A 27568-nucleotide genomic window follows, 5' to 3' on the forward strand; every position below is an offset into this window, starting at 1 on the left:
ATTGAAAACATTTAAAAACAGTACATTTGGCAAAGGTGGTATTTATTTCATATATTGCTTACTACATTTTTCTTGCCAGTTTTATGTAACAGCATGCCAAAACCTCTTAGTCACTTTAGTAAATTGTATTTCTTCAGACATGGAGCTCCCTTTTGGGCAACATGTAACATTCAAATATCTACTGGAAATACCCTTCGATGAAATATCTATATGACATTTGGGAATACTAATACCACACCCCAATAGCCCTGGGTGGAAAAAACATATACAAAATCACAACAGCATTACTAGTCAAGCACATTATAGCTAATAGCCATTTACCTGAAAATAGTGTTGCATATGGATCCAGGATGAGTTTAAAAATATTTGTAGATCAAAGTAAAAGGGTCCAAGGTTGAACTGAGCATGAAAGCACTATGTTAGCTAATAGCACTAAGTGAGCTAAGCCATAGTTAGGAAGCCTATGTGAAAATTCCTATCGTAACAGAAAATAAATTAAGGGCTCATTATTTCTACGATATTTTTCAGATAGGCAGCTCTCTAGTGCATTTTAAATATGATTCAACATCAGGTAAACACATCTGCCAATGATGCTTTCTTTGTCTAAAATAAACTAAGAACTTCTCCTTGGAAACCATCTTCAGAATTTAGAACACACTCTTGTGATGATCATTTTGGTGGCAAATCGTAATCCTTTGAAAATAGACTTCATGGTGGGGAGGGGATAGAGAAAAGTCATGTGGTACCTCCTACAATACTTGGTACTCAGTAGCTGCTCTGTGAATGTTGATTAAATATGATAATCAAGGAAGTCATGTCATTTTGATTCAATAGAATGTTAGGAGATCTCCTGTGTGTCTCTTCAATGGAATACCCTTAGACTTTGTGTCGGTTTGACTGTATGTAATTAAGTTTCCAGCACCTTCAACATGGCATGTCAGTGCGTATATACAGTTTATTAGAGAAACTTCCAAATTGATTGAAAAGAAGGTGATAACCATCCGTTCTATATGGCCTTAAGCTGACCTCAACTGGTTCTGCAGGCCAGAGTCAACAAGGATCTACTCCAATCTAAAAAAGGCAGTGGCAAAGAGTCAGTCTGAAACTGGAACTCTCATCCATTGCTGGTGGGAACATAAAATGGTACAACTGCTGTGGAAAACAGTTCCTCAAAAAGTTAAACACAGAACTATCATATGACCCAGGAATACCAATCCTAGGTATATACCTCAAAGAATTGAAGGCAGGATACAAAAACAGAAATTTGTACACCAATGTCCATTGCAGCACTGTTAACAATAGCCAGAAGGTGGAAACAAATGCCCGTCAACAGATGAATGGAAAAACAAAATGTAGTATATATACACAGTGGAATATTAGCTGTAAAGAGAAATGAAGTTCTGATACATGCTACAACATGGATGAATCTTGAAAACATGCTGAGTCAAATAAGTCAGTCACAAAAGGACAAATATTCTATGGTCTCATCATATGGAATAGACGAGTGTATAGAGATCAAAGCTTAGTGGTTACCAGGGGAAGGAGCAAGAAGGGAGAAGTCTTTACTCAGGTGGCACTGAGTTTCTGTTAATGGTGGTGGAATAATTTGGAAAAGGAGGGTGGTGATGGTTGTACAACATGATGAACATATCCAATGTCACTGAATTGTACATGTGAAGAATGTTGAAATGGCAAATATTTTGTTACATAGATATTTGCACACAAAAAATGTTGAATTGGTAAACGTTTTGTTATATATATTTCTACCACAATAAAACAATGTTTAAAAAATTAGTCAATCTGAAAAGCTAAATCTGATAAACCAAGTCTGGATCATGAGAAAATTCTATTTCCAAATTGTAAGCAATTAGAAGACAGTTAATTTCAGAGGTTTCCTTACAAAAAAGGAGGAGCCAAATCATTGTTGGCATTGTGAATGCTTTTGCCATCTAAAGCTATCTGGAATTACTAGCAAACCTTTATATTTTATTCATGAATCCTAACCCAGTGGAACAAAGTGTTATTTCTCAATCTAGGTTTTGCAATATTTTGGTGCCTAGGTCCTGGCAAGTGCCCTGTCCTTGCCCCACCATGATCATAATCACTGCTCCTCTTCTCTGAAAGGTTATAAAAAAGGCTGAACTCAAGACTTCAGAGGTTCCTGAAAGCTGGTGTCAAAATTAGTGTTCAGCAGTCAAAACTCTTTGCAAATGACTTCTCTGCTGGATATAATTGTCTCCAACCTGCTTGACAGGGAAATTCTCCTTTAGGTGTTTAGGAAAGAAGGGTAAAGGTGCTGAGTCAAGATCACTTGGGAAGACTGAGTTGTGGTTATGTTCTTCTGAGCCCCTGAGTCATCCAACATTATTGGTCTACCTGTAGCATGATTAGCAAATGTAACCAATAATTTTTTTTTGTTTTGTAATGCAGCATGTGGATCCCTCAACTCTACCATTTCTCACATCATAACAAAACCAGCTCAGCTACAAGACCTCCCCAAAGTGGAGCTGGTTTTTTCATGCGTTTACTTCGTTTCAAAGAGCAGGAAACCTGCAAAGGTGGAGAAGCGCTGGTGGTCCCCGTGGAGAGCTCCATTGCCCATTCTTAGCCAAACCTCGTCCCCTTTGGCCAGCTTCAGCACTGCATGGTTGCTGGAAGTATCTGATTTCCCCTTTGTTTCATAGCTGGAGAGAAAAAAAGAGGGCACCCATTACTTAGCCTTTGTAGTGGACAGTCAGCTTTTCACCAAAATCTGCCCTCCCTTTCTCTCCCAGACACTCCTGCATGTAGTCCTGTGATTAAGCTTTCTAAATGGTATGTGGGTGGAAATGATGCGTGCTATTTCTACGCCTACCAGGTGCTCCTTGGAAACCCTACGGGGCAGTTCTACTATGCCCTATAGGGTCACTATAGCTGAAATCAACTCAACATCAATGAGTTCAGTTCTGTGAAGGCGCCCTGGCAGTACAGTGGTTAAGTGCTTGGCTGCTAACCAAAAGGTCAATGGTTCGAACACACCTGCCAGTCCAGGGGAGAAAAACGTGGCAGTCTGCTTTCGTAAAGATTACAGCCTTGAAGACTGTATGGGGAAGTTCTGCTCTGTCCTGTAGGGTTGCTATGAGTGGGAATCAACTCGACAGCGACAGGTTTATTTTTGGGTTGACTTCTAAACATTTTTAATCCTATCTGATCATGACATAGCCTGTATCTATTTGATTGAATGAGATGCCTAAATGGGAAGCCAATAACATTACCTTTGCTCTTTGATATATAAAAGCACTTGGCCTTTCCAACCCTGCTAGGCCCCAGCTGTAGACCTGGCTAACAAAACTTTCACAAATACCCCTCCATGTTCCTTGCCCATTATGACTGTCTGGGATGGTAATGACAATGACCATAATGACCTTAGAGGCCGTATAGTGACACCTGGGTTACAAAAGACTGGGGAAAGCAGAATTAGTCCTACCCTGCCTCAACCTGGAACATCCTCCTTAGACTGTTCCATGAGAAAGAAATACATTTCTATTAGGTTCACATCATTACATTTTGGGTTTACGTTCCCACGGTATAGCCTATTCTAACTAATCTAGAATTTGCTCGAAGAGGAGAGGGTGTTGCCATACCCAAACTAAAATATGTTGCATTGGCTCATGGTCAGGCAGGTGGCAGCAAGGAAACAAATATTGTGGGCTAGAAAGGAAGTGAGAGAGTAAGAAAACAGATCCATTTTATGCCACAACTAAGAAAACATTCAGTTAAACATGTGTTAACTTGGAAGGTAGACCTAATGCCTACTGAGCCTGTAGCTCTAAGTAAGGAAAGCAACTGAAATTAAAAAAAAAAAAAAAACTAAAATTCTCTTTGCGGCTTTAAGAAAGATATTTCTAGACAAAACGAGCTCAGACAAGGACTGATAAGTTTGAAGCAGAAGAGATGAACAGAGAGAGTCTAGAAAGCCGAGGCCTAACAGGGTTGGAAAAGCCAAGTCCTTTTACACTCAAGGAGCAGAGGTAATGTTGTGGGCTTCCCATTAAGGCTTCTCATTCAATCAAATAAATACAGCCTATGTTATGTCATGATCAGACAGAATTAAAAGTGTTGCCTTTTGAGTGATGCCTCGGATGAGTAAAGCACTACTGAAGAAGAAAAATAAAGTAGGAGGCGTCACACTACCTGATCTCAGAACCTAGTATACAACTATGGTAGTCAGAACAGCCTGGTACTGGTACAATGACAGACACATTGACCAATGGAACAAAATGAAGAAACCAGATTTAAAGCCATCCACCTCCATTCACCTGATCTTTGACAAAGGCCCAAAGTCCATTAAATGGGGAAAAGATGGTCTTTTTAACAAACGGTGCTGGCAAAACTGGATGTCTACCTGTAAAAAAATGAAACAGGATCCATACCTCATATCATACACAAAAACTCATTCAAAATGGATCAAAAACCTAAATATAAAACCAAAAACTATAAAGATCATAGAAGAAAAAATAAAGTCAATGCTAGAGGCCCTAATGCATGGCATTAACAGGCTACAAACCATAACAATATAAAAACACCAAAAGATAAGCTAGATAACTGGGATCTTCTAAAAGTTAAACACCTATGCTCATCAAAAGACTTCACCAAAAGAGTAAAAAGAGAACCTACAGACCAGGAAAAAAAGTTTTGGTGATGACATATCCGACAAAGGTCTAATCTCTAAAATCTATAGGAAAATCCTCTACAACAAAAAGACTATCTAATTAAAAAATGGGCAAAGGATATGAATAGACACTTCACCAAAGAAGACATTCAGGCACCTAAGGGACACATGAGGAAGTGCACGAGATCACTAGCCATTAAAAAAGCCATTAGAGAAATGCAAATCGAAACCACAAGGAGATACCATCTCACCATGACATTAACGGCATGAAATCAAAAAACAGATAATAGCAAATGTTGGAGCGGCTGTGGGGAGATTGGAGCTCTTATGCACTGCTGGTGGGAATGCAAAATGATACAACCATTTTGGAAAATGATACGGCACTTTCTTAGAAAGTTAGAAATAGAAGTACCATATGACCCAGTAATCCCACTCCTAGGAATATATCCTAGAAAAATAAAAGCCATCACACAAATAGGCATATGCACACCCATGTTCATTGCAACATTATTCACAATAGCAAAAAGTTAGAAATGACCTAAGTGCCCACCTACAGAAGAACGGATAAACAAACTATGGTTCATATGCACAGTGCAATATTATGCAATGATAAAGAACATGGATGAATCTGGAGGGCATTAATCTGAGTGAAATAAGTCAATCACAAAAGGACAAATACTGTACGAGGCCACTATTATAAAAACTTGTAAAAAGGTTTACACACAGAAAGAAACAATCTTTGACAGTTACGAGGGAGGGGAGGGGTGGGGAGGGAAAAACACTAACTAGATAGTGGATAAGTGGTAACTTTGGTGAAAGGTAAGAATGGGGAAGTCAGCACACCAGCCCAGGGGCAAGGACAAGAAGGCAAGAGGGAACAGGAAACCTGGTAATAGGGAACCCAAGGTCGAGAAAGGACACATCTGTCATGGGGTTGGCAACCAATGTCACAAAACCATATGTGTATTAATTGCCTAAAAAGAAACTAATTTGCTCTGTAAACCTTCATCTAAAGCACAATTTAAAAAAAGGAAAGAAAAATGTTGCCTTTCCACTTAAATCTATTGTTTCAGAAGGCTTCATGGTAACCCAAAAACCATTGCTGTCGAGTCAGTTCTGATTCTTAAGGGCCCTGTAGGACAGAGTAAAGCTGCTCCATAGGGTTTCCAAGTCTGTAATCTTTACAGAAGCAGATTGCCACATCTTTCTCCTTTGGAGCAGGCTGGTGGGTTCAAACAGCCAACCTTTCAGTTAGCAGCTGAGCGTTTAACTACCATGGCACCAGGACTTCTTGGCCTCATGGAAAAAAACAAACAAACCTGTTGCCCTCAAGTCAATTTCGACTGATATCAATCCTATAGGGCAGAGTAGAAGTGCCCCATAGGGTTTCCAAGGAGCAGCTGGTGGATTTGAACGGCCAACTTTTTGATTAGCAGCCGAGCTCTTAACCACTGTGCCACCAGGGGTCCATGGACTCATGGTAGCCACCATTAAATTGAGAGGGAAAACCATGGGGACAAGAAGCAAGGAAATAACAAGCTGAAAAACTACCTGTCAAGAACAGAACACTGATTGTGGTTTACTAACACATGTAGCTGACGGGGGTAAATAGAGCAAAAGCCTACTAAGTTTTTGAGGAACTGGTATTGCCAAAAAACCTAAATGTGACCTTAAAATCTTTGGATTGTTCAAGTAAGTGTTCTTATATCCTTAAATTTGCACCAGCTATAAAAGAGCTCTAGGGAGAGCCTACTCACCTTTTAGATGTGGCCATGAAGAAAACAAAGACGACCCTCCCAGAAAGCAGAAGCCAAAGAGAAAAAGAGACACAGGGATTGACTTGACAGAACCATCCAGTCGCTGTCAAGTAGATTCTGACTCGTGGCAACCTCATTGTGTCAGCATAGACCTGTGCTCCACAGAGTTTTCAGTCGTGGATTTTCTGGAAGTAGATCACCAGACCTTTCTTTCAAGGTGCCCTCTGGGTGGACTTGAACCTCCAACCTTCAATTAGCAGCTGAACACTTAGCCATCTGCACCACCCAGAGACTCCACACAACCTAAATGTTGTTTTTGTACGCCATTGAGTCGATTCCAACTCATAGCAACCATATAGAACAGGTTAGAACTGCCCCATAGAGTTTCCTAGGTTGTAATCTTTATGGGAGCAGATCAACGGGTCTTTTCACCCATGGACCTGCTGGGTGGGTCCAAACCAACAACCTTTAGGTTAGTAGCGGAGTTCTTTAACAACTGCACCGCCAAGGCTCCTTCCCAACCTAACCTTCTCAACTTGCCAACAAGAGGGACTCTGGGGAAGACTGTCAAAAGATTTCAGCCTCAGGCAAAGGAAGAAGGTGAGTAGGAAGGCAGAAGAAAGGGCAGAGAGAAAAGGAAAAAATCGTAAGTTAAGCAAAGTCTTCAAATTATTGGTTATGGGAGTGTTGCTAGCAATTAGCTCAAGGTCTTTCATCAACTTGCTGATGCCAAGATTTATCAAATTTATTTCTTCTCAAATATTAATTTTAATCGGGCTGTATCCCAGAGCATGGGAGGCTCTCATTGAAGACACAGGCCATGTCAGGTTCTGTTGAGCCCATAGACTTCCCTGGCTTGGGCATTCTTTGAGCAAACAATGGCACCATAGATGATACCTGTGATGGAAAAGACCACCCACCTGTACATGCTGAAGACTGTGTTGCCATTGTGCATAAGGTATACGTATACCTCCTCAACATCCTCATGCTTCATCATGCTGAAGGTGAAGAAATACACACCTGAAAAAGGCAGGTATTTAGCAACGTTTATATTAACATATTGTATATTGAGGACCTAGGGACAGCAGGGGGATACACCAAATGACTTCATATTTCTTTTGCTAATACTCGACACAGTATGTAGTTTCTTCTTGGCCTTTATTTGCATGAGTGTCTCTTTATCTGCTCTCACCTTCAAACTGCTTTAAATTTTGTTCACTTTCTCAGTGTGTATACTGTCTGCCTCCAGCAAGATTACAAAGTCCTTAACGTAAGAGGTATCCCTTAGCTGTATTTCACTGCTTCCTCCCACCCGTCTGGCCAAGTGCTCGGGGCAGAGTACGTGCTGTTACTGAGTCTAGGTTAATTATCATCACCATTCACCACATGAATCATGTTAATAAGGTACAGAGCCCTGCAGGAGAGCGAGCACGTGGCCTTCCCGGAACCCAACAAAATGAGCCAAGTGTACAATGGTGGACCACACTCACCGTGCCACAGGCATTAGCCAAAGATAATAAAGTGCTGGATCACTGAATAAATGTTTATTAGTTCTAAAGAAAAAGTTCCAGCAATTTCTCATGTTACTCATTATAAATGGATGGAATTATATGCAATAAACAGAAAGATCCAACTGAGACTCAGCAGCATAACCCTGTTACTGAAAGTCCAGGTCCTCTTCGTATGAAAAAGGCCAACAGATTTTAAAAGATGTGAATTTTCTTGGGAAATCCTAGGGCTTCTAAGTGAAAGCAATTTAATATGACCTGGAACACTAAATGCAGCATGGAAGAGTCCGTTAATGAATGATTAAGAAGAATCCAGATCCAGCTAAAAGGAAAATCTTCCCAACCCCACATCATCTTGGGATTGGAAACGCATTTTAGAAAGGTTATAATTCAAAAAGCTCTTACTGATTTCCGTGTTACATTTTTGGACTACAGGTCTTGTAAGAGAAAAATCCAGAGACACTTAAAAAAAAAAAAAAAAAAACCCACTGGACAGCTTTATGCTGTTTTCCAAAGGTGCAGGCAAGTAAGATAGAAGCTGTGATGGTGCCACGTTGATCCATCTGTTTCTGAGTTAGGTTGATTAAAATAAAGGAAGTATGATTATATTTTATTAAGCGCCAGGCATGCATACTTAATGCACTGGGAATGAAGGAAATGGTATAAAAATCAGTTGTGCCCATTCACAAGCCTAGAGATTGGCCCATAGATGAAAAGTAAAGGCAGATACAAATTATAGGACTCCAAGAAAGAGATGTATGTGTATTCAGGTGTTTTATATTTTATAAAACTTCATATTAACCCTTCTCCCCTCCCCCCCCAAAAATTTTCAATGCCTCTGGAAGATAAAATTGAAATCAAAATGACAAGAAAAGATATTAACTTTCCTGAAAAAAAAAAAATCATGAGTACTATAAAAAAAAGAGATTGCAGAAACAGTTTTGAAAGTGCAGGCTAAGAAACCAGATGGTGAATAAATTAAATGCCAAGAGCTGGAAATACAGAAGTGAATATGTGCTATATTCACACACCGTTTTCCTTTGCAAAAATAGGTACTGCAACCAGAGGAAACTTCCACACTTGCACTATGGTTTTTTGGTCTTTATGTTACTGTAATTGCAAAATCAGTCTTGTCTGTCCTATCACTCCCAAAGTTGAAAAACGTAGAATGGTCGTTTTGCAATCTCCTGGGTGAGGTTTAGGAGCCCTGGTGGGGCAGTAGTTAAAGCGCTTGCTGCTAACCAAAAGGTCGGCAGTTCGAACCCACCAGCCGCTCTACAGGAGGACGATGTGGTAGTCTGCTTCCATACAGATTTGCAACCTTGGAAACCCTAAGGGGCAGTTCTGCTCTGTCTTATAGGGTTGCTGTGAGTCGGAATCACCTTGACAGCAGTGGGTTTGGTGGTTTGGTTTGGGTGAGGTTTAAACAGGAAACCATGAGAGTCAAAGCATGGTCACCATTGTTGGAATATGATCCCCAAGATAGTTCTAGAAAACTAACTAAATCAGAGGTAACTGTGCCCTCTTAGGAATTATTCGGCTCAGTTTAGGTCATAGCTAATATTCTTAATAACCATGGCCAGTTTTTTTTTTTCTTTTAACATGTCTTTGTTTTTTCAGATCGATTCATTTACTTTGAAACCTAATAGAAATCTATATGAGCTGCTTATTTCAACCTGAATCAGGAAGAATTCTTCATTCCCTTTATGTCTTCCTTCCTTTGTTTCCACTCTCTACCTCTCTTTCTTTCCTCCGTACCCTTTCCCTCCCTTCTCTTTCTCTCCTTCTTTCCTCCTTTCCTTCCTCCTTTCCTTTCACCCTCTCTTCCTCCCTCTCTCCCTTCCTTCCTTTCTTCTTTGTTTTTCTTGATCACTAGGTTGATGAATTCAGTCATTCATTTATTTTTACATCTCACCTGATACCGGGGCCCCAAATCTACCAGTCATGACATCGAAGAAGTTTCCAATGTTGGTCTCAACGCTGCTGAAGATAATCCCACTGTTCTGATTGCTGAAGTGAGTTGCAAGAGAAGCCATGAATGCAATCTAAGGAAAGAGTTGGTGGTTAATTAATAGGCAATTAGCATGATCTGGCAAACAAAATTGAAAATTTATGTTGTATAAGATACCAAGCAAGTTAAAAAAAAAAAAAGCAATATGGACCCCAATGTTCAAGGTTTGCAACCTTGGAAGGAAGGTCAAGAGTATATCATTATAGTATCTTGGTGTCATGCTTAGAAAGGCTTCCTGAACCTGTACAAGTCAAGGTCATGGTAGCTCCATAGACACATCCAAACTCCCTGAGGGACGGAATTGCTGGGCTGAAGGTTGTGGGGACCATGATCTCAGGGAATAGCTGGCTCAATTGACATAAAGTTTATAAAGAAATGTTCTACATTCTACTTTGGTGAGTAGCATCTGGGGCGTTAAAAGCCTGTGAGCAGCCATCTAGGATACTCCACTGGTCTCCTGCCTTCGGGAGCAAGGAAGAATGATGAAAACTAAAGACACAAGGGAAAGATTAGTCCAGAGGATTAATGGGCCACATCTACGACAGCTTCCACCAGACTGAGTCCAGAACAATGAGAGGGTGCCCAGCTATCACAACTGACCACTCTAACAAGGATCACAATAGATGGTCCCAGAGAGAGCGGGAGAAAAACATAGAACAAAATTCTAACTCAAAAAGAAAGACAAGACTTGTTGCCCTGACAGAGACTGAAGAAACCCTGAGAGTATGGCCCCCAACACTCTTTCATCTCAGTAAGGAGGTCATTCCTGAGGTTCACCCTTCAGCCAAAGATCGAAAAGGCCCATGGAACAAAACAAGACTAAATGGATGCCCCAGTCCTGGGGCAGGGATTAGGAGGGAGGAGGGAACAAGAAAGCTGGTAATAGGGAACCCAGGGCTGAGAAGGGAGAGTATTGACATGTCCTGGGGTTATTAACCAATGTCATAGAACAATGTGTGTACTAACTGTTTGATGAAAAACTAGTTTGTTCTGTAAACCTTCATCTAAAGTACAATAAAAATAAATAAATTAAAAAAAATCATATCATCTACAAAAAGAAAAGAAAGGCTTTCTTTCCATACATCAACGTTTCATCCTCATTTACTTCTACTATATTTTAATGTTTGCTTTTTTTCTAATAAGTATGCAAGCCTTCCTTTTACCTACCATAAATGAAAATACTGATAGATAAGGCATTATAAATTGTAAAAATTTTGTGTAACAAGAAAAAAATTCTTAAACAAATTTTAAATACAGGAAACACATTTGCAAAATATATTTGAGATGAAACTGCAATACCCTTAACCTATATAAATGGCTGTTATAGCCCAATAAGGAAAACAGAAACATTATAAGGGACAAATGGACAAAGAATATGGACAAGCAACTCACATAAATAATTTTTATTCCAGTTGCAACAATAAATCAGTTCACCCCTCAAACAGATATAACACATATTCGCTTCTGTATTTCTAACACTTGGCATTTCATTTATTCACCATCTGGTTTCTTAGTCTGTACTTTCTAAAGTGTTTCTACAATCTATTTTTCATGTATGCTTTTTTTTTTTTTTTTTTAGGAAAACTAATATCACATTGAAAATTGCTTTTTTGGGAGGGAAGAGTGCTAACATGAAGTTTTTGTAGCATGTAAAAATCCTGAGCACATATAAACCAGGTTCTCCCATTGGCAGGAGTGTAAATTGTTAGGACCTCTCTGAAGGCAATTTAGCAATATATACCAACGTTTTAAATGTCCATACCTTTTGTCCAAAAGAACCCACCGTTTTAGGGTTTTATCTTAAAGAAAAAAAGTTCTTATACAAGTTGGTTTATTGTAACATGATTTGTAACAAGACTGGAAATAACTTAAGCACCAATCCATGGAGACAAACCAAATAAGTTAGGGTAATTGCTAACATTGTTATGCCATGGAGCAATCAAAATGATAATGTACATCAAGGCTTCTCAACATGTGTTTCAAGGAACAGTGGACTTTAACCATACTTTTTGAATGTTAAAATTCAACTATCAAAGAGTACTGGAAAAACTTGTATGAAGTCCTCCTTTTGTGGCTCTGCAATGACTATTAATATATGAAAGGATCTGAGAAGCCCTACAGTCAAATGACTTTTTAATTTTATTAACCTTGAATTATTTTTTCCTCGAAAGATGCCCGTTAAATTCAAAATGCATTTTAAGGATCTTGGATGTTGATCTATACTTAGATATATATTGTATGGGAAAATGTCTTTAATCCATTGTTTAATAAAAATGCAAGCAACACAAGATCATTATGGTCTAATACAGGACTTTAAGTGAGTACATGCGTGGGGGGAATGTTGTGTGGGCAAACAGGAAAATATCTGCAAGGACATCTATAAAATTATTAACAGCAGGCTACACAGGGTAGATGTTTCATGGGGATTTTTTTTTCCTTTCTTCACTACATCAATTGTTTTAAAATGAATTGTGTATTAATTTTACATTAATAAAAAAAGACATTCATTTGTAACTATTTATTTACATGAAGAGATGTTCAGGATAGAGTCATTCATGAAATAAAGTAACAAAGTCGTATGTACTGTATGTTCCCATTGCTATTTAAAAATAATGAGTGTGTATAAATATGTATAAATCTGAAAAGGTATGTAACCACGTTCATAGTGATTGTCTTGATAGATTTTTTTTTTTTGCTCAGTTTCTTTCTAATTTTTTTTAATGATTAAAAGCTATGGGAATAATTTTTAAAAGGCAAAAAAGAAAGTTTGCAGTTATCTAAAATGTAGAAAAATCATTTAATAAAACTAACATTTATTTGAATATTGGAAAAGCAAAACATTCTGTGTACATTTTCCTGTTAAAAATAATGCCATAATTTAACAGTCAATTTGGGTTTAAGAGAATCAAGGAAACCACTTAATGGCAGCACCCATTCCTGGGATTATAACATTACAAATACTTCATCCGTAATATTTTATGGAACTTTGTAAGCTCTGCTGAATCAGTAAAAGATCAGTGAAAAGAATTAATTTAAGAAACCTGCCCATGGTGACACCCACTCTGGCCCAATGAGTTTGGGAATAAAACTGTCTATTTGAGTCCAAAGATCTGAATTTGAATACCATATCACTTATCTAACCTACATCTAGCCTTATCACTTGGCAAGTCATGTAGTGTTTGGGCCTCAAGTAGTGGTTGAGTCTCATGTAGTGGTTGAGCCCTTCTATATCAATTAAGAGACTGAGGCACTACTATAGTAATATACTACTATAGTATATCCTACTATTGCTACTATTACTGGCATCCGAAGACAGGGTTGAAAGCCGATATACTAAACGTTAATAATAACTGAAAGGCTTTAGGACAATTCCACCTGGCAAGAAATGCTTTTGCTGAAACCATCATTGGAGAGTCACCTTTGAAAGTCAATGCCAGTCCCCCATCCAAATGGGTCATTGAAACTGAGCGTGAATTAGATGACTCAATTCTTCAATTTGCAGGGATCATCTGTCTTCAAAGAATGGAAGTTGCAATGTGGGAGAGGTGAGAGAGGAGGAGGAGGGGATCAAATATGTGAAACCCTGGAGACTTTAGAGAAGGTCAGGAAAATCAACACGGGATGGAGGTGAGCATCAGACAGCGTGAGGGTATTAGAGGCAGGACAGGGAGGGGGTGACATCAGGGTAGGAGTTTAGAAATGAGAGTGAAGGCACCTGGAAGTCACCCTGCCTTCACCATCTGCCTAACATATGTCTTCCCTCTTTTGTAATGTCTCCTTTAAAACATGTGAAAGTGTTGTTGTTAGGTGCCATCGAGTAGGTTTTGACTCATAGCAACAGAGCGAAACACTGCCAGGTCCTGTGCCATCACAATTGTTGTTACACTTGAGCCTATTGTTGCAGCCACTGTGTCAATCCATCTTGTTGAGAATCTTCCTCTTTTTTGATGACCCGCTACCAAACATGATGTCCTTCTCCAGGGACTGATCCCTCCTGACAACATGTCCAAAGTTTATGAGATGTAGTCTCACCATCCTTGCTTCTAAAGAGCATCCTGGTTGTACTTCTTCCAAGACAGGCTTGTTCGTTCTTCTAGCAGTCCGTGGTATATTCAATATTCTTCACCAACACCATAATTCAAATACATCAATTCTTCTTTGGTCTTCTTTATTCACTGTCCAGCTTTCACACACATATGAGTGGATTGAAAACACCATGGCTTGGGTAAGGTACGCCTTAGCCCTTAAAGTGACATCTGTGCTTTTCAACACTTTAAAGAGGTCTTTTGCAGCCAATTTGCCCAATGCAATGCTTCTTTTGATTTCTTGACTGCTGCTTCCATGGGTGTTGACTGTGGATCCAAGTCAAATTAAATGTTATAACTTCAATCTTTTCTCTGTTTATCGTGATGTTACTTATTCGTCCAGTAGTGAGGATTTTTGTTTTCTTTATGTTGAAGTGTAACCCATACTGAAGGCTGTGGTCTTTGATCTTCATCAGTAAGTGCTTCAAGTCCTCTTCACTTTCAGCAAGCAAGGTTGTGTCATCTGCATAATGCAGGCTGTTAATGAGTCTTCCTCCAATCCTGATGCCCTGTTCTTCTTCATACAGTCCAGCTTCTTGGATTATTTCTTCACCATACAGGTCGAATAAGTATGGTGAAAGAATACAGCCCTGACACACACCTTTCTTGACTTTAAACCACACAGTGTCCGCTTGTTCTGTATGAACAACTGCCTATTGGTCTAAGTACAGGCTCCTCAGAAGTACAATTAAGTGTTCTGGAATTCTCATTCTTTGCAATGTTGCCCACAATTGGTTATGACCCACACAGTCAAATGACTGTGCATCGTCAATAAAACACAGGCAAACATTTTTCTGGTATTCTCTGTTTCAGCCATGATCCATCTGACATCAGCAATGATATCTCTTGTTCCACGTCCTCTTCTGAATTCAGCTTAACTTTCTGGCAGTTCCCTGTTGATGTACTGCTGCAACTGCTTTTGAATGATCTTCAGCAAAATTTTACTTCTGTGTAATATTAGTGATATTGCTGGATAATTTTTGCATTCTTTTGGATCACCTTTCTTGGGAATGGTGACAGACATATATGAATAAGTAGTTCTTCTAAATGATTTTATTGTAATTTCAGTGTAAAATTGTTGATGAAGCAAATTTAGTATCCCCTCAAGTGTTCTCCATTAAGCCAGCTATTCCAGGGCCGTCTAGCCATGGCATAATTGTGCACAGGGTCTGGGTTAGAGTTTCGAGCTTTGAGAATTTTGTTTTCTACCTTACTGAATAGCTTTAACTTGGTTGAGTGACATCTCTTTTCTTTATAAATTTATGTTACCACGTGGATCCCAGGTTGCTAAAATTCTTAAAGAGCATTCATTGAAAAGTTATAAAACTGCAGTTAGAATAACACACAAGATCTCTTAGTTTACCCTTAAAAAAAACAATGCCCAGAAAAATGATGGGACTTACCCCAGGTCATACAACCATCTTATATGCTCAAATAAAAGGTAAAGTTTTCCCATAATTTTTCTTTCAGACAAGAGTAGCCTTCTATTCCATAGCCTCCACCAGACTGAGTCCAGTAGGAGATGGTGCCCAGCTACCACCATTGACTGCTCTGACAGGGATCACAATAAAGGGTCCCAGACAGAGCTGGAGAAAAATGTAAAACAAAATTCCAACTCAAAAAGAAAGACCAGGCTTGCTGGCCTGACAGAGACTGGAGAGACCCTGAGAGTATGGCTTCTGGATACCCTTTCAGCTCAATAATGTGGCCACTCCTGAGGTTCACCCTTCAGCCAAAGATTGAACAGTCCCATGGAACAAAACAAGACTAAAGGGGTTCACCAGCCCTGGGACAGGGACTGGAAGGTAGGAGTGAACAGGACAGCTAGTAATAGGGAACCCAGAGTTGAGAAGGGAGAGTGTTGACATGTCGTGGGGTTGTTAACCAGTGTCATACAACAATGTGTGTAGTGTTTGATGAGAAACTGGTTTGTTCTGTAAACCTTCATCTAAAGTTCAATAAAAAAAAAAAGGTAAATTAAAAAAAGAAAGAGTAGCCTTCTATTAATTTAGTTTAATGTGCTTTAGATGATGAGATTTAATTGAGCAATTTGACTCAAAACTTTATACCTGTAGGGTCAATGACCTAAAAACATAATCGCAGAGACTTAATTGCATTACTTTGTGTGCATAGATCAATAAAATCTATTTGATTGGGAAAAAAAAAGAGTAGCTTTATAGTCTAGGTCTTTAAAAGCCTCTCATAATACAAGATGCTTGCTCAATTTCTTTTGTCTTAACCATACTTTTGGAAGACATATTAGCCAGAAACAATTTTAATAAAAAATGCTGATAGAAGTCCCATGGCAGAATCAGTTTTTAAATATTATAAATAAATTAACCCAGACTTAGTCATTTTTCTTGGTGACTTAATGTCACATTGTAAATTTTAGGGTGTGTTGACAATGAGAATTTTAAAGAAGACTTCAAAAAGAAATAAAGAATAGACAAGTAGGTACTTTGAATTGAGATAAAACGTCCGGTTATAGTGTCATATGTGTATTCAAAAAATTTTAACCGAAACTAATGTGATCTGGTCTGGAAAACTGTGGTTGAATGACTGAAAAAGAAAATGTTTTTAAGGATGAAGGGAGGCATTGATGATTTAGTTATATAATTCTTGCTTCCTATGCAGGAGATCTGGGTTCAATTAAGGCAATATACCTCAAGCACAGCCACCACTCATCCATCAGTGGAGGCTTGCGTGATGTTGCGATGCTGAACAAGTTTCAGCCGTGCATCCAGGCTAAGACAGGCTAGGAAGAAGAGCCTGGCTGAGCTACTCCCAAAAATCAGCCAATGAAAACCCTATGGATTACAATGGTCTGATCGCCCACCGATCATGGAAATGTGGCAGGACTGGGCAGAGTTTCATTCCATTGTGCATGGGGTCAGCATGAGTTGATGGCCAACTCAATGTCAGCTAACAACAAGTATGTAAACGTAACAAAATTGATAAAATATTATAAGTAGACATTTGACCGTTCCATGTATTTACCTAAAAGTTCATATATTCGAGCTGCCAAAAACTATTTTATTTCAATTTTAAAATGATTTATTGAGTATCTTCTCATTTGGAAAACAAGAAATTAATTTATATTCAGGATTGCCTTGTTTTGGTCTAATGAGGTAGTAGGATTTTACTCTTCATAAATTTCTTCTCCCTAAGAATGCTCTTAAAACCCTCTAATGTTTGAACAGCACAGGCCTTATACAAACACATCCTGTGTGTAGATGAATAAATTGAGATTCAGATTTGCTCAAGATTGGCGGGGCTTGTAGAATCTCTTAAGCTTTCTAATTCTAGGCCCCTGGTGACCAGGACAGGCATATAAATCACCTGGAGATGGGGGAAAGGCAGTTTACCTGCAGTTCCGGTGGAACGCCGGGGTAGCCCTTCTCTCCTTTGGGGCCATGCTGCCCTCGCTCCCCTCGTGGCCCCAGGTCACCTTTGTCTCCTTTCTCACCTTTGGCCCCTTCATGGCCAGTGGCTCCATTATTGCCATTGTTTCCATGGTTTCCTTAAACAAGCAGACATCGTCACTTGAGAAAGCCCAGCCACTTTACTCACTCATATCATTATCTATTTCTAGACAGCCATGAGTGATTTCTATGCCATTCTAAATATGTTTCTGTCTTTATAAAGTCTTCTGCAATGGACGCATACCACTTTTACAACTGGAGGAAAAACAAAATCATTTAAAAAAATGATAATTTTGAAAGCAAAACTTGGACAACAATTTCAACCCTTCACCTTGCCACTAAAGGACCATTTTTACATAAAGTTTTTTTTTTTTTTTTTTTTTGGCTGAATTTCAGGCCCTTTCGCTGTTTGTTTTGTATGCTACCTTTGGTCAGGTATCACACCAGGCTTGAAATCCTCTCAGGATGGTGAAATTCGAGTGTTTTCAGGTTAATGTGCTTAAATGACAAAGCTGTTTCCTAATGAAAAACATTCAGCCAAGGTTACCCTGTTTTGTAACCTCAAATTCTAGAGAATTTTCTAGAGAAAATTCTAGAAGCATATGAATATCCCCATCACCTCATCTGCTGGCAGCTACCCTTAATGTTCAATGACATAGATTCCAAGCCAATTATCACAATTTAAAGTCTAACAGAGGGTTTGCTAATTTTAAACTTGGTGTCATGTGGGAGCCTTTCAAAAGTATAAAATTTAAACCTCATTTGACAATTTTTTTTTTATGTTGTAAAAAAATACATAACACAACATTTGCCAATTCCACAACTTTCAGGTGCACAATTTAGTGGTAGCCATTAGCATTTGACAATTATAAATGTCAGTGAGGGCAAGTCAGAGAAGAGCAAGTAGACTGCTGCTGAACCCTGAGAAAGGGTCCACCCCCAGGGCCTGGCCTGAGAAGGAAACAGACAATAAATCCCCCAATAGGTCTGGGGTCCTAGTATAGAGGGGCCTGTGCTGCCCTTTCCTCTGCAGGCCCAGGGCAGGAGACTGTTTCAGAACCCCCCTTCCCTAGCAGCACAGGAACAACAAAGTAGGGATGGCTGCATGGTCTACAGGGGCCCTGATGCAGCTCCACAGCATTCTCCATTCCACACGTGATGCTGGAGCACAAGAATGTTTCCACGAGCCCAAGACAGGCATGAAAGTCAGCTGAGAGACAGCTGAACACGGGGAGGCCCTTAGGCTGGGGTAAGGAAAACCAAGCTGGACAAAGGAGTAGGCAGAAGAGTATATGATAAACATGTGGCACTAGATAGAGGATGACAACCTGATCTTATGGCTCTCATCTCCATGCCCACCCTCGCCCTCACTTCATAAACACTCTGGAAATGGGATATAATATACAGTAAACAGGGCCCTGTGGCAGAAACATTGCAGCAAATAGTAGGTTCCAGTTAACATAATTAGTGCTAACCACCCCCCCCCAAAAAAACCCAAGCCTACTGCTGTTGAGTAGATTCTGACTCATAGCCACCCTGGAGAAGAACTGCCCCATAGGATCTCCCAGGCTGAAATCTTTATGGAAGCAGACAGCCACATGTTTCTTCCATGAAGCTGCTGGTGGGTTTGAACCACCAACCTTCGGGTTAGCAGTCCAGTGCTTTAACCACTGCACCACCAGGGCTCCTTATAACTAATGCTAGTGAAGAGTTTCTCAGCCTGTGAATCTGGTATTCCCCTCATGATGGGATTCTGTGAGGGGTATCGAAAATAAATACTATAGAAGTTATACTGTTCCACCTAAACCAGCTTAATAAACCCAGCTCCCCTACCTAACTTTCTTTTAGATTTCCCATGCATACCCTTTGGACTACAACAAGTGATTCCAAATTATTTGTTCTTGCCTCTTATTTGGCACAGTCTACAGTTAGCCTAGCAACAGCACAACTCACTCATCCTTACCTGGAATGCCAGGGGGGCCTGGAGGTCCAGGGGGGCCTTGGTAGCCTCGGAAGCCGTAGTCTCCATGGCAACACTTGCTGCAGTCCGGGGGCAGTCCTCCGGTTTGTGGAGGCTTTAAGAAGATACAAAGAGAAGCTTCAGAGAAGGATAAAAAAAAAACTAGATACCCACGGGTAATTAGGATTTTTAAAATTTCTTCTGGCTTTGGTCCCTAAGTGAGCGTTGGTTTAACTTCAAACGACCCACAATGACCCAGCAGAAAAGATGGTGGAGGGTGGAGATGTCAATGGCACAGGGTCAGGGAGTAGTTAAGGAGGGCTGGGTGAGGTAACAAGAAAAGAGCATGAGAGGTGGGGGAGGGCTGGGGGATAGGGTAGTACCTGAGGAACTACTCTCCTGCCGCTACTGTTCTACTCTGTCCTATAGGGTCGCTATGAGTCGGATTCGACTTGACGGCAGTGGGAACTGATGACAGCAAAGAAGGAAACTCCTTTAGGAGTGGGTTGGAAGCGTTCATTCCCTCTCTCTCCCAACTGCTAATTGCCCAGGTGACGCTGGGTTGAATAAACGACCCTCGAATTACAAGAATTATCAACCTATTTTTTAATATATTTATTAAGCATTTTTAATTACAGGTGGCCCAAACGGTTAAGCACTCGGTTACTCACTGAGAGGTTGGTGGTTTGAATCTAAGCCGTGCCTTGGAAGAAAGGCCTGGTGATCCACTTTCAAAAGATCACAGCTTGAAAACCCTATGGAGTGCAGTTCTACTCTGACACACATGGGATCACCAGGAGTGGGAATCAACACTGTGGCAACTTTTTTTTTTTTTAATTAATTCATGATAGAAGCCCCTGGGTGCAAACAGTTAATACTCTCAACTGATAACCAAAAGGTTGGAAGTTGGAGTTCACCCAGAGGTGCCTTGGAAGAAAGGCCTGGCTATCGACTTCTAAAAATATCAGCCATTGAAAACCCTGTGGCACAATTTCTACTCTGACGCACATGGGGTGGGTCACCATGAGTCAGAGTCAAGTCGAGGGCAACTGGTATGCTCATCATGTTGGGTTAAGAGTTCTTAGAAACTGCTTATCATGCTGGCTTTTCAAACACAGCATGTTTAAGTTGCCGAAGGAAATTTATCCAACAAATTTTTATTTATTACCTACATTTGGAAACAACTTCAACTTCTTAAAAGCAAGGATTTAACACGATATTCTGTTTCATATTCCACTTCAAATTTTAAAATGATTATCACATTGACTGAATCAATATTTAATGTGTATTTAATGGGTACTAAATATACTCAAATATGACAGAGTTAAATGCTTATTTATACACAAAGACATCTCAAAAATTGGTGCCTGCTGCCAAAGAGCCTGAGATCTAGTGGAAGGTGATTGGCAAAAGAGCTCCACTTGCTTTTAAAATTTTGATTCTCATCTAAATTGGCAAGTTGCCCTTTAATTACATCATACAAAATGTGTGGAAACTTTCCTAGACACCCATTATAACCCAGTGGTCTTTTGAAAACAGCTATTGTTGATAAATGATTCATTTAAAGACTGAAGGAAAAAAGAAGAGAAGGAGGGAGGAAGAGAAGGAAAATTTCAAGTTCAAGTTTTCTCCATCATTAGAAATTCCAGCAAAAAATATCAAGACTTCGCTTTGCTGCATGTTTAGGTCTTACTTTTTTTTTTTTTTTAACAAAAATGGCTTGGGCATTTTCCTCACTTTTCTGTCCCTTTTTCCTAAAGGTTTTCACCAGGCTATTCAGGGAGAACACAGAACGATATTTGCACCCCAAGTATTCTCCTGCCACAGCTCAGAGCCCAAGCCTTGAGTGATCAGAAGCTCACAATTTAACGCAAACTCCTAGTCTAGTCCCCATTTCACCAGGGCTACCCTGGTCTTGCAGGTATGGAAATCTATGAAACCCTCTTTGTCAAACTGGCAGAGGAAAAGAAAATCAGCTACAGGAATTGGTCTGAGATGAGGGATTTTAAGACATTTGGAAAATCAAAGACACCATGCACCACCCAATGCTCTAATCCAAAAGTGTAATTTGAGTATTCCATATTTTCCGGGTATCCTTTTCCTAATGTGAAATACAGCTTTTTAAGCTCCAAGAAATCCAGGACTCTGCCAAGAATGGATTTTTAGGGAAGGAGAAGGGAGGGGAAGGAGGGAAAATTCTGAAGTGGAACTATTTGTTTAAGAAGAGAATTGAAATATTGTGACTCTTGAAAATGTCAGAAAGACCATGGGACTGGAACCAGGGTTCCTGTCTGGGTTCTGTGTGACCTGAGTGAAGTCACTGTCTCCCTGACATCGCTTTCCTTGTCTATCCAATTAGAGGATTAGATAAGATAGTCGTGAATTTTCTTCCCAGCTCCAAGAATCAAAGAAAGATACTGAGGCCTTTTTCAAAACCTTAAATAATCATTTAGAAAATATTTTGTTTTTAAAGTCTAGTATCTGGGGAAGAGGTGGGGGTGTTCTGTACCAGAGCTAGCTAGGGCTAGATGTGTGTGCTCAATGTACTTGGGGACACCTCAAGAGCATAGAGCTGCCACCAAAACAGCAAGAGAATTCAGGGTATTGCTAGTCAGGCAGATCCTGGAAACGTACCCTCCTGCGAAGTTTTATCACGTGTTCCTGGCCTTGTCTTTCAGTCACCTGCAACAATGGTTGTGAGTCTATTGATGGACTGTGAGAACGAGTTGGAAAGAGTATGCTAACTCAGAAGTCTTCTCCTAGGTAAGGGAGAAATTACATACTAGATAAGTGTTATATGTCTGACACCCTCTAAAGTTTATTAACTCCTTTCACCAAATCAGGTCGAATTTGTACGGACATGCAAATAGGCAGCATGGAAGAAGAGAGTTTTCCCCAAGATAAATTCCGCCCATTTTGTAGATGGAAGTTAGGGGCAGCTAGTCAGAATTGAGTTCTACCATTATTAATTGTGAGCTCTGCTGGTGCAATGGTTAAGAGCTACAGCTGCTAACTAAAAGGTCAGCAGTTTGAATCCACAAGCTGCTCCTTGGAAGCACTTTGGAGCAGTTCTACCCTGTCCTTTAGGGTTGCCATAAGTTGGAATTGACCGAGGAGTCCACGAGTGGTACAATGGTTGAGCTCTTGCCTGCTAACTGAAAGGTTGGCAGTGTGAACCCATCAGTGGTTCCTTGGGAGAAAAGACCTGGTGATCTGCTCCTGTAAAGATTACAGCCTAGAAAACCCTGTGGGAAAGTTCTACTCTGTCATATAACCAAATCAAACCAAACCCATTGTCCTTGAGTTGATTCCGACTCATAGCGACCCTACAGGACAGAGTAGAACTAACTCATAGGGTTTCCAAGGAGCACCTGGTAGATTTAAACTTCCGACCTTTTGGTCTCTACAAGTCAGAATTGACTAGACAGCACATACACACACATATCAAAAATTATTAACCTAAGATTGGCAGTTTGAGCCCATCCACAGAAGAAAGGCCTGGCAATCTGCTTCCTTAAAGATTACAGCCAAGAAAACCCTATGGAGCTCAGTTCTACTCTGTAACACATGGGGCCAACAGAAGTCGGAATCAACTCAATGGCGACAGGTTTATTATTAAGTGGGGTCTAGAAAAGAGAGTCCATAGCTCCTTCTGTAACTCAAGGAAGAGGGAAAGAAAGGAGAAGGGAAGTGCGAGAAAAGAAGGAGGGAGAAATGGATGCCCAGGAGGCTGAGAGGAGACTGATAAAGGCGAATGACAAAGAAACTGCAGAGAAGAAAGTGTCAGAGACCAGAGCAGGTCTGCCTGCCTCATCTCTCAGCCCACCCTAATCCGCCCCAAGCCCACAGCCAGAGTTATCTTTCTAGAACACAAACCTGATTACCTCACTGCCCCACTGGGAATGACTGAACAAACGCATTGGCAAAATAAGGCCTAAACTCCTTAATCAGCCAACAAAATCCACCCCAAGCTGGCACTAAAATATTCCTGGCTAGTCTCGGTGTCTTCCTCCCACGACCCAAGAGCTCCAGCCAAGCCAGCTCCTTACGGGGTCTTTCAATTCTCTTCATTGTGGCACATATTTTTATCTCTGCCCCGATACCTGTTCTTTTTGTCCTTTTGTCTCACCTTTTAAGATCCAACTCAACTATCACTACCACTCTGACACCTTTTCCCAGCTGCCTTTGGTGCACTGACAGGAGCCCTGGTGACACAGTGGTTAATTGCTCAGCTGCTAACCAAACGGTCAGCGGTTCAAACCTACCAGATGCTCCTCAGGAGAAAGATGTGGCAGTCTGCTTCTGTAAAGATTTATAGCCTTGGAAACCTTATGCGGGCAGTTCTAAAGGGCAGTTGTACTCTGTCCTATAGGGTAGCTATGAGTGAGCAATGGGTTTGTTTGGTTTAGAGTCCTTCTGGTCCCCAGATGGAAACCCTGGTGGCATAGTGGTTAAGACCTATGGCTGCTAACCAAAAGGTCGGCAATTCAAATCCACTAGGTGCTCCTTGGAAACCCTATGGGGCAGTTCTGCTCTGTTCTATAGGGTCACTATGAGTTAGAATCAACTTGACAGCAATGGGTGGGCCCCTAGATGGCACAAATGGTTTGTGCTCAACTACTAACCTAAAGGTTGTTGGTTTGAATCCACCCAGTGACACTATAAAAGAAAGGCCTGGTGATCAGCTTCCATTAAGATTATTGTTGCTGTTGTTAGGTGCTGTCTAGTCAGTTCCAACTCACAACGACCCTGTGTACAACAGAACAAAACACTGCCTGGTCCTGTGCCATGCCCACAATTGTTGTTATGCTTGAGCCCATTGTTGCAGCCACTGTGTCAATCCATCTTGTTGAGGGTCTTCCTCTTTGTTGTTGACCCTGTACTTCACCAAGCGTGATTAAAAAAAAAAATATATATATATATATATATATATTGCTCTTGAGTTAATTCCAACTCATAACAACCCTATAGGACAGAGTAGAACTGCCCCATAGGGTTTCCAAGGCTGTAATCTTTAGATTTTCACTTTAAGACTGCCACATCTTTCTCCCGAGGAGTGGCTGGTGGGTTTGAACTGCTGACCATTTGGTTAGTAGCTGAGCTCTTAACTCACTGTGCCACCAGGGCTCCTACCAATGGATAGAGTGTCCCTAATTGAATTTAGGATTGTACTGTGCTCTTCTTCTTTCACCATTCTCCCCATCTCTTCTTTTATCTTAGTCTCCTTTTTTCTTATTCATTTATCTATTCATTCACCAAGCATTTCCTGCTGGGTGCCAAGCTTTATGGTAAAGACCAATGATAGAAAGATAAATACATTTAATCTCCAATTTCCAAGGAGTTCTGAAGAACTCTAAAATAATATCAAGCCCACTGCTGTTAGTAGATTCCGTCTCATGGTGACCCCATATATTACAGAGTAGAACTGCTCCATAGGGTTTTCTTGGCTGTAATCCATTAACTCCCCTATGGGGCAGCTCTATTTTGTCTTATAGGGTCATTATGAGTTGGAATTAACTCAAGGGCAATGGTTTTTTTTTTTTTTTTTAATCCATTGGTGGAGGAGTTGTATTAAAAGCCTCCAGGATATCAGTAACTTAAATCTCCATAGTATCCCCTGTTGGAACTTTGTTTGAAAATGTTCAAAAATCCAGGATAGAAAGTGTAATTTGAATTTCAGTGGCCTAGCCAGAAAATAATAACCTTTGACAATCTATATCTGCCCTCTACTGCCTCACGCTGTCACTGCCAGGAAGGAACCAAGGAAGATCGCATCTATTGAAACGGGACCAGTTGCCATAGAGTTTATTCCAACGCTTGGCGGCCCCACGTGTGTCAGAGTAGAACTGTGCTCCATAGGGTTTTTTCTAATAGCTGATTTTTTGAATATAGATCACCAGGCCTTTCTTCCAAGGCACCTCTACACAGATATGAACCAGAATAACAGTTTGTACCACCCAGGGACTCCACTGAAATGGGAAGTCCACATCAATCCTTGGACAAAAGCAAAAACATCTCCACCACTAAAAAAAAATCCCCCAAATCAGCATTAATCACCTTTAGCCAAAAGAGTGTTAGATGAAAGAACAATCTCCAAAAGTAGCTATCAAAAAACAGGATCGTATTTAGAGGTTATCATTTTATCTACAGCTCCTTAAAGGAACATTTTTCTCCTACACAGAACGGTTTGGGCAACTGCATTGTGTGGTCACACTGGAAGTCCCAGGATCTCCATCCTGATCTGCAGTTGCGTGTGATCCCAGTCTGCTCATATAACCACTCTCAAGTCCAACCCAAGCCTCTCAATCTGTGATATGAGGTGTTCAGATTTCAACCATATAACTTTTTCAGGGACTATTTAGTGCACAAAAGCAATCAATTTGTGCAGTGAAACCTATTTGTTCGTGGACTGTGTAATTGGAAGTAATCCTTCCTTCCCCCTGCACCCCGATATGTTTTCAGCACACTAGATATCCAGAAGGTAAGTCAAAATCTGTCTCTCCCTGTTCATAATGTTTTAAATTCGATTTAGTTTCACCAATTTGGAACTCACTACACTAGAGCCTTAAATCACTGCCACGTTGTTATTATTAGGTGCCATCAAGTCGGTCATGACTCAAGCAACCCTAGACACAACAGAATGAAATACCCCCCGGTCCTGCACCATCCTCACAATCATCGCTATGTTTGAGCCCATTGTTGCAGCCACTGTGTCAATCCATCTGGTTGAGGGTCTTCCTCTTTTAAACTCACTCCCATACCACCCTAAAAGAGTTAATGATGTTTCCTTAGCTGTTGAACATATACCTGGAGAAATAAATCAAGTCCTCTGTGAATATCAGGCATCAAATCATACACTATGGTTTGCATTTTACATACACACAGTCCTTTTTTGTTTTGTTTTAGCTGTAATTCTTTTTTTAAACAAGCTGACCTTAGAGGTTTAGCAACCAAAAAAAAAAAAAAAATTAGCAACCTAGAATGCTATAAATCCAATAGCAAAGCAGGCTGACACAAAATGGCCCAGCCAACTCAAAGCATCACAGTTGATTGTTTTTGACAAACTCAAATGGCAGCTTCTCCCTGCTCGGAAGAGTCAAGAAATCCAACCCTCTTAGGATGAGTAAATGATTATCTACAACAATCCACTTATGTGTATATGTCAGCAGTCCTCTTTTCGGCATCAACAGAGTAAGAAAAGCAATCAAATTATGGTATAACAGGGAGCTGGCTGCCCACGTGCCCCTTCCTGATGGGCTAATGATAGGGGCTTTTTTGTACAGCACTGCTTCCCTCTGCCAGTTTTTCTGTCTAGCAAAGACTGAAGTTCCACCAGCAACCCAGAAACCCATAAGCATCTTAGCAAACTTCTCAAAAGCGTTGATCCTAAGAATCTGAGCCAAAAAAAAAAAAAAAAAAAACAGCAGCAATAGCAAAACCCATTAATTAAGCTTTGACAGTAATCCTTAGAAGAGAATTCTGAGTACCTGGCCCCAGAATGGGATGATCTGGGCTAGGTCATCTATCTCGGGGTGCGGTAGCTCATCTGGTCTCAGGGGTTTTAGGTCTGCAGAAGTGTTATTATCCACAGTCCCAGTTTTAGGATAGCTCCGCTCTCTCACTTTCTCCCTCCTGGAATCGCTACGGCCAGTCTGCTGATGGCTTTGTACTATTCTCGCCACCACTTTCTTAGGTCTTCCGCTCACCTCCACGTATTCTTCTTGACACAGGCAAAGTGGGAGGAAAAATAGAGCCAGCAGGTGCCAACAGATGAGCTGCGTCGCGAGCATGGTTCCCAGCAGGGCTCGGAGCCTCCGGGAGAAAGGCCGGGCTCTAGGCACTGTGGTCTCCTCAGGGAGATGCCAGGACTGGAGCTGAGGGCTGCAGCAGCCGGGCGGTTTTATACTTCGGTGTGTAATAAATAAGGCTGCTGGCAGCCGGAGTGACAGCAGCCCTCCCCCCAGCCCAACAGCCCCCATTCATCATGTTCCCACGCCCCGGGAAAAACGGCGGGGGAGCACAGCTCCCAGTTGGTGGGGCTCATAAATGTCACACCTTGGCACGTCTGGTGAAAGTGAGAAGAAAACATACACAACGAGCTGGAAACAGAGAACATGTATCCAGCGGTTTGCTTCCGTGATTAGACATGGAAAGGCTGCGGTCTAAAAGGCTGG

General features: G+C 40.7%; 1 protein-coding gene across 2 annotated transcripts; it reads right to left on the bottom strand.

Annotated features, from left to right (window-relative positions):
- Window positions 1–27269, bottom strand: C1QTNF3 (C1q and TNF related 3). 2 transcript variants are annotated; one of them, XM_049862016.1, is made up of 6 exons: window positions 27101–27269; window positions 19398–19509; window positions 17378–17532; window positions 9832–9961; window positions 7329–7428; window positions 1–2684 (listed from the first exon to the last, which is right to left on the bottom strand). In XM_049862016.1, exons 1-6 carry the CDS (start codon window positions 27182–27184, stop codon window positions 2525–2527), a joined length of 741 nt encoding a protein of 246 aa, XP_049717973.1. In that variant the 5' UTR covers window positions 27185–27269; the 3' UTR covers window positions 1–2524. The 2 variants fall into 2 exon arrangements, with proteins under 2 accessions (XP_049717973.1, XP_049717963.1); XM_049862006.1 differs by having other exon boundaries at window positions 26882–27269.
- Between the last annotated feature and the right edge of the window lie 299 nt (window positions 27270–27568).

This window comes from Elephas maximus, chromosome 2 (assembly GCF_024166365.1).
Source record: "Elephas maximus indicus isolate mEleMax1 chromosome 2, mEleMax1 primary haplotype, whole genome shotgun sequence".
NCBI lineage: Eukaryota > Metazoa > Chordata > Mammalia > Proboscidea > Elephantidae > Elephas > Elephas maximus.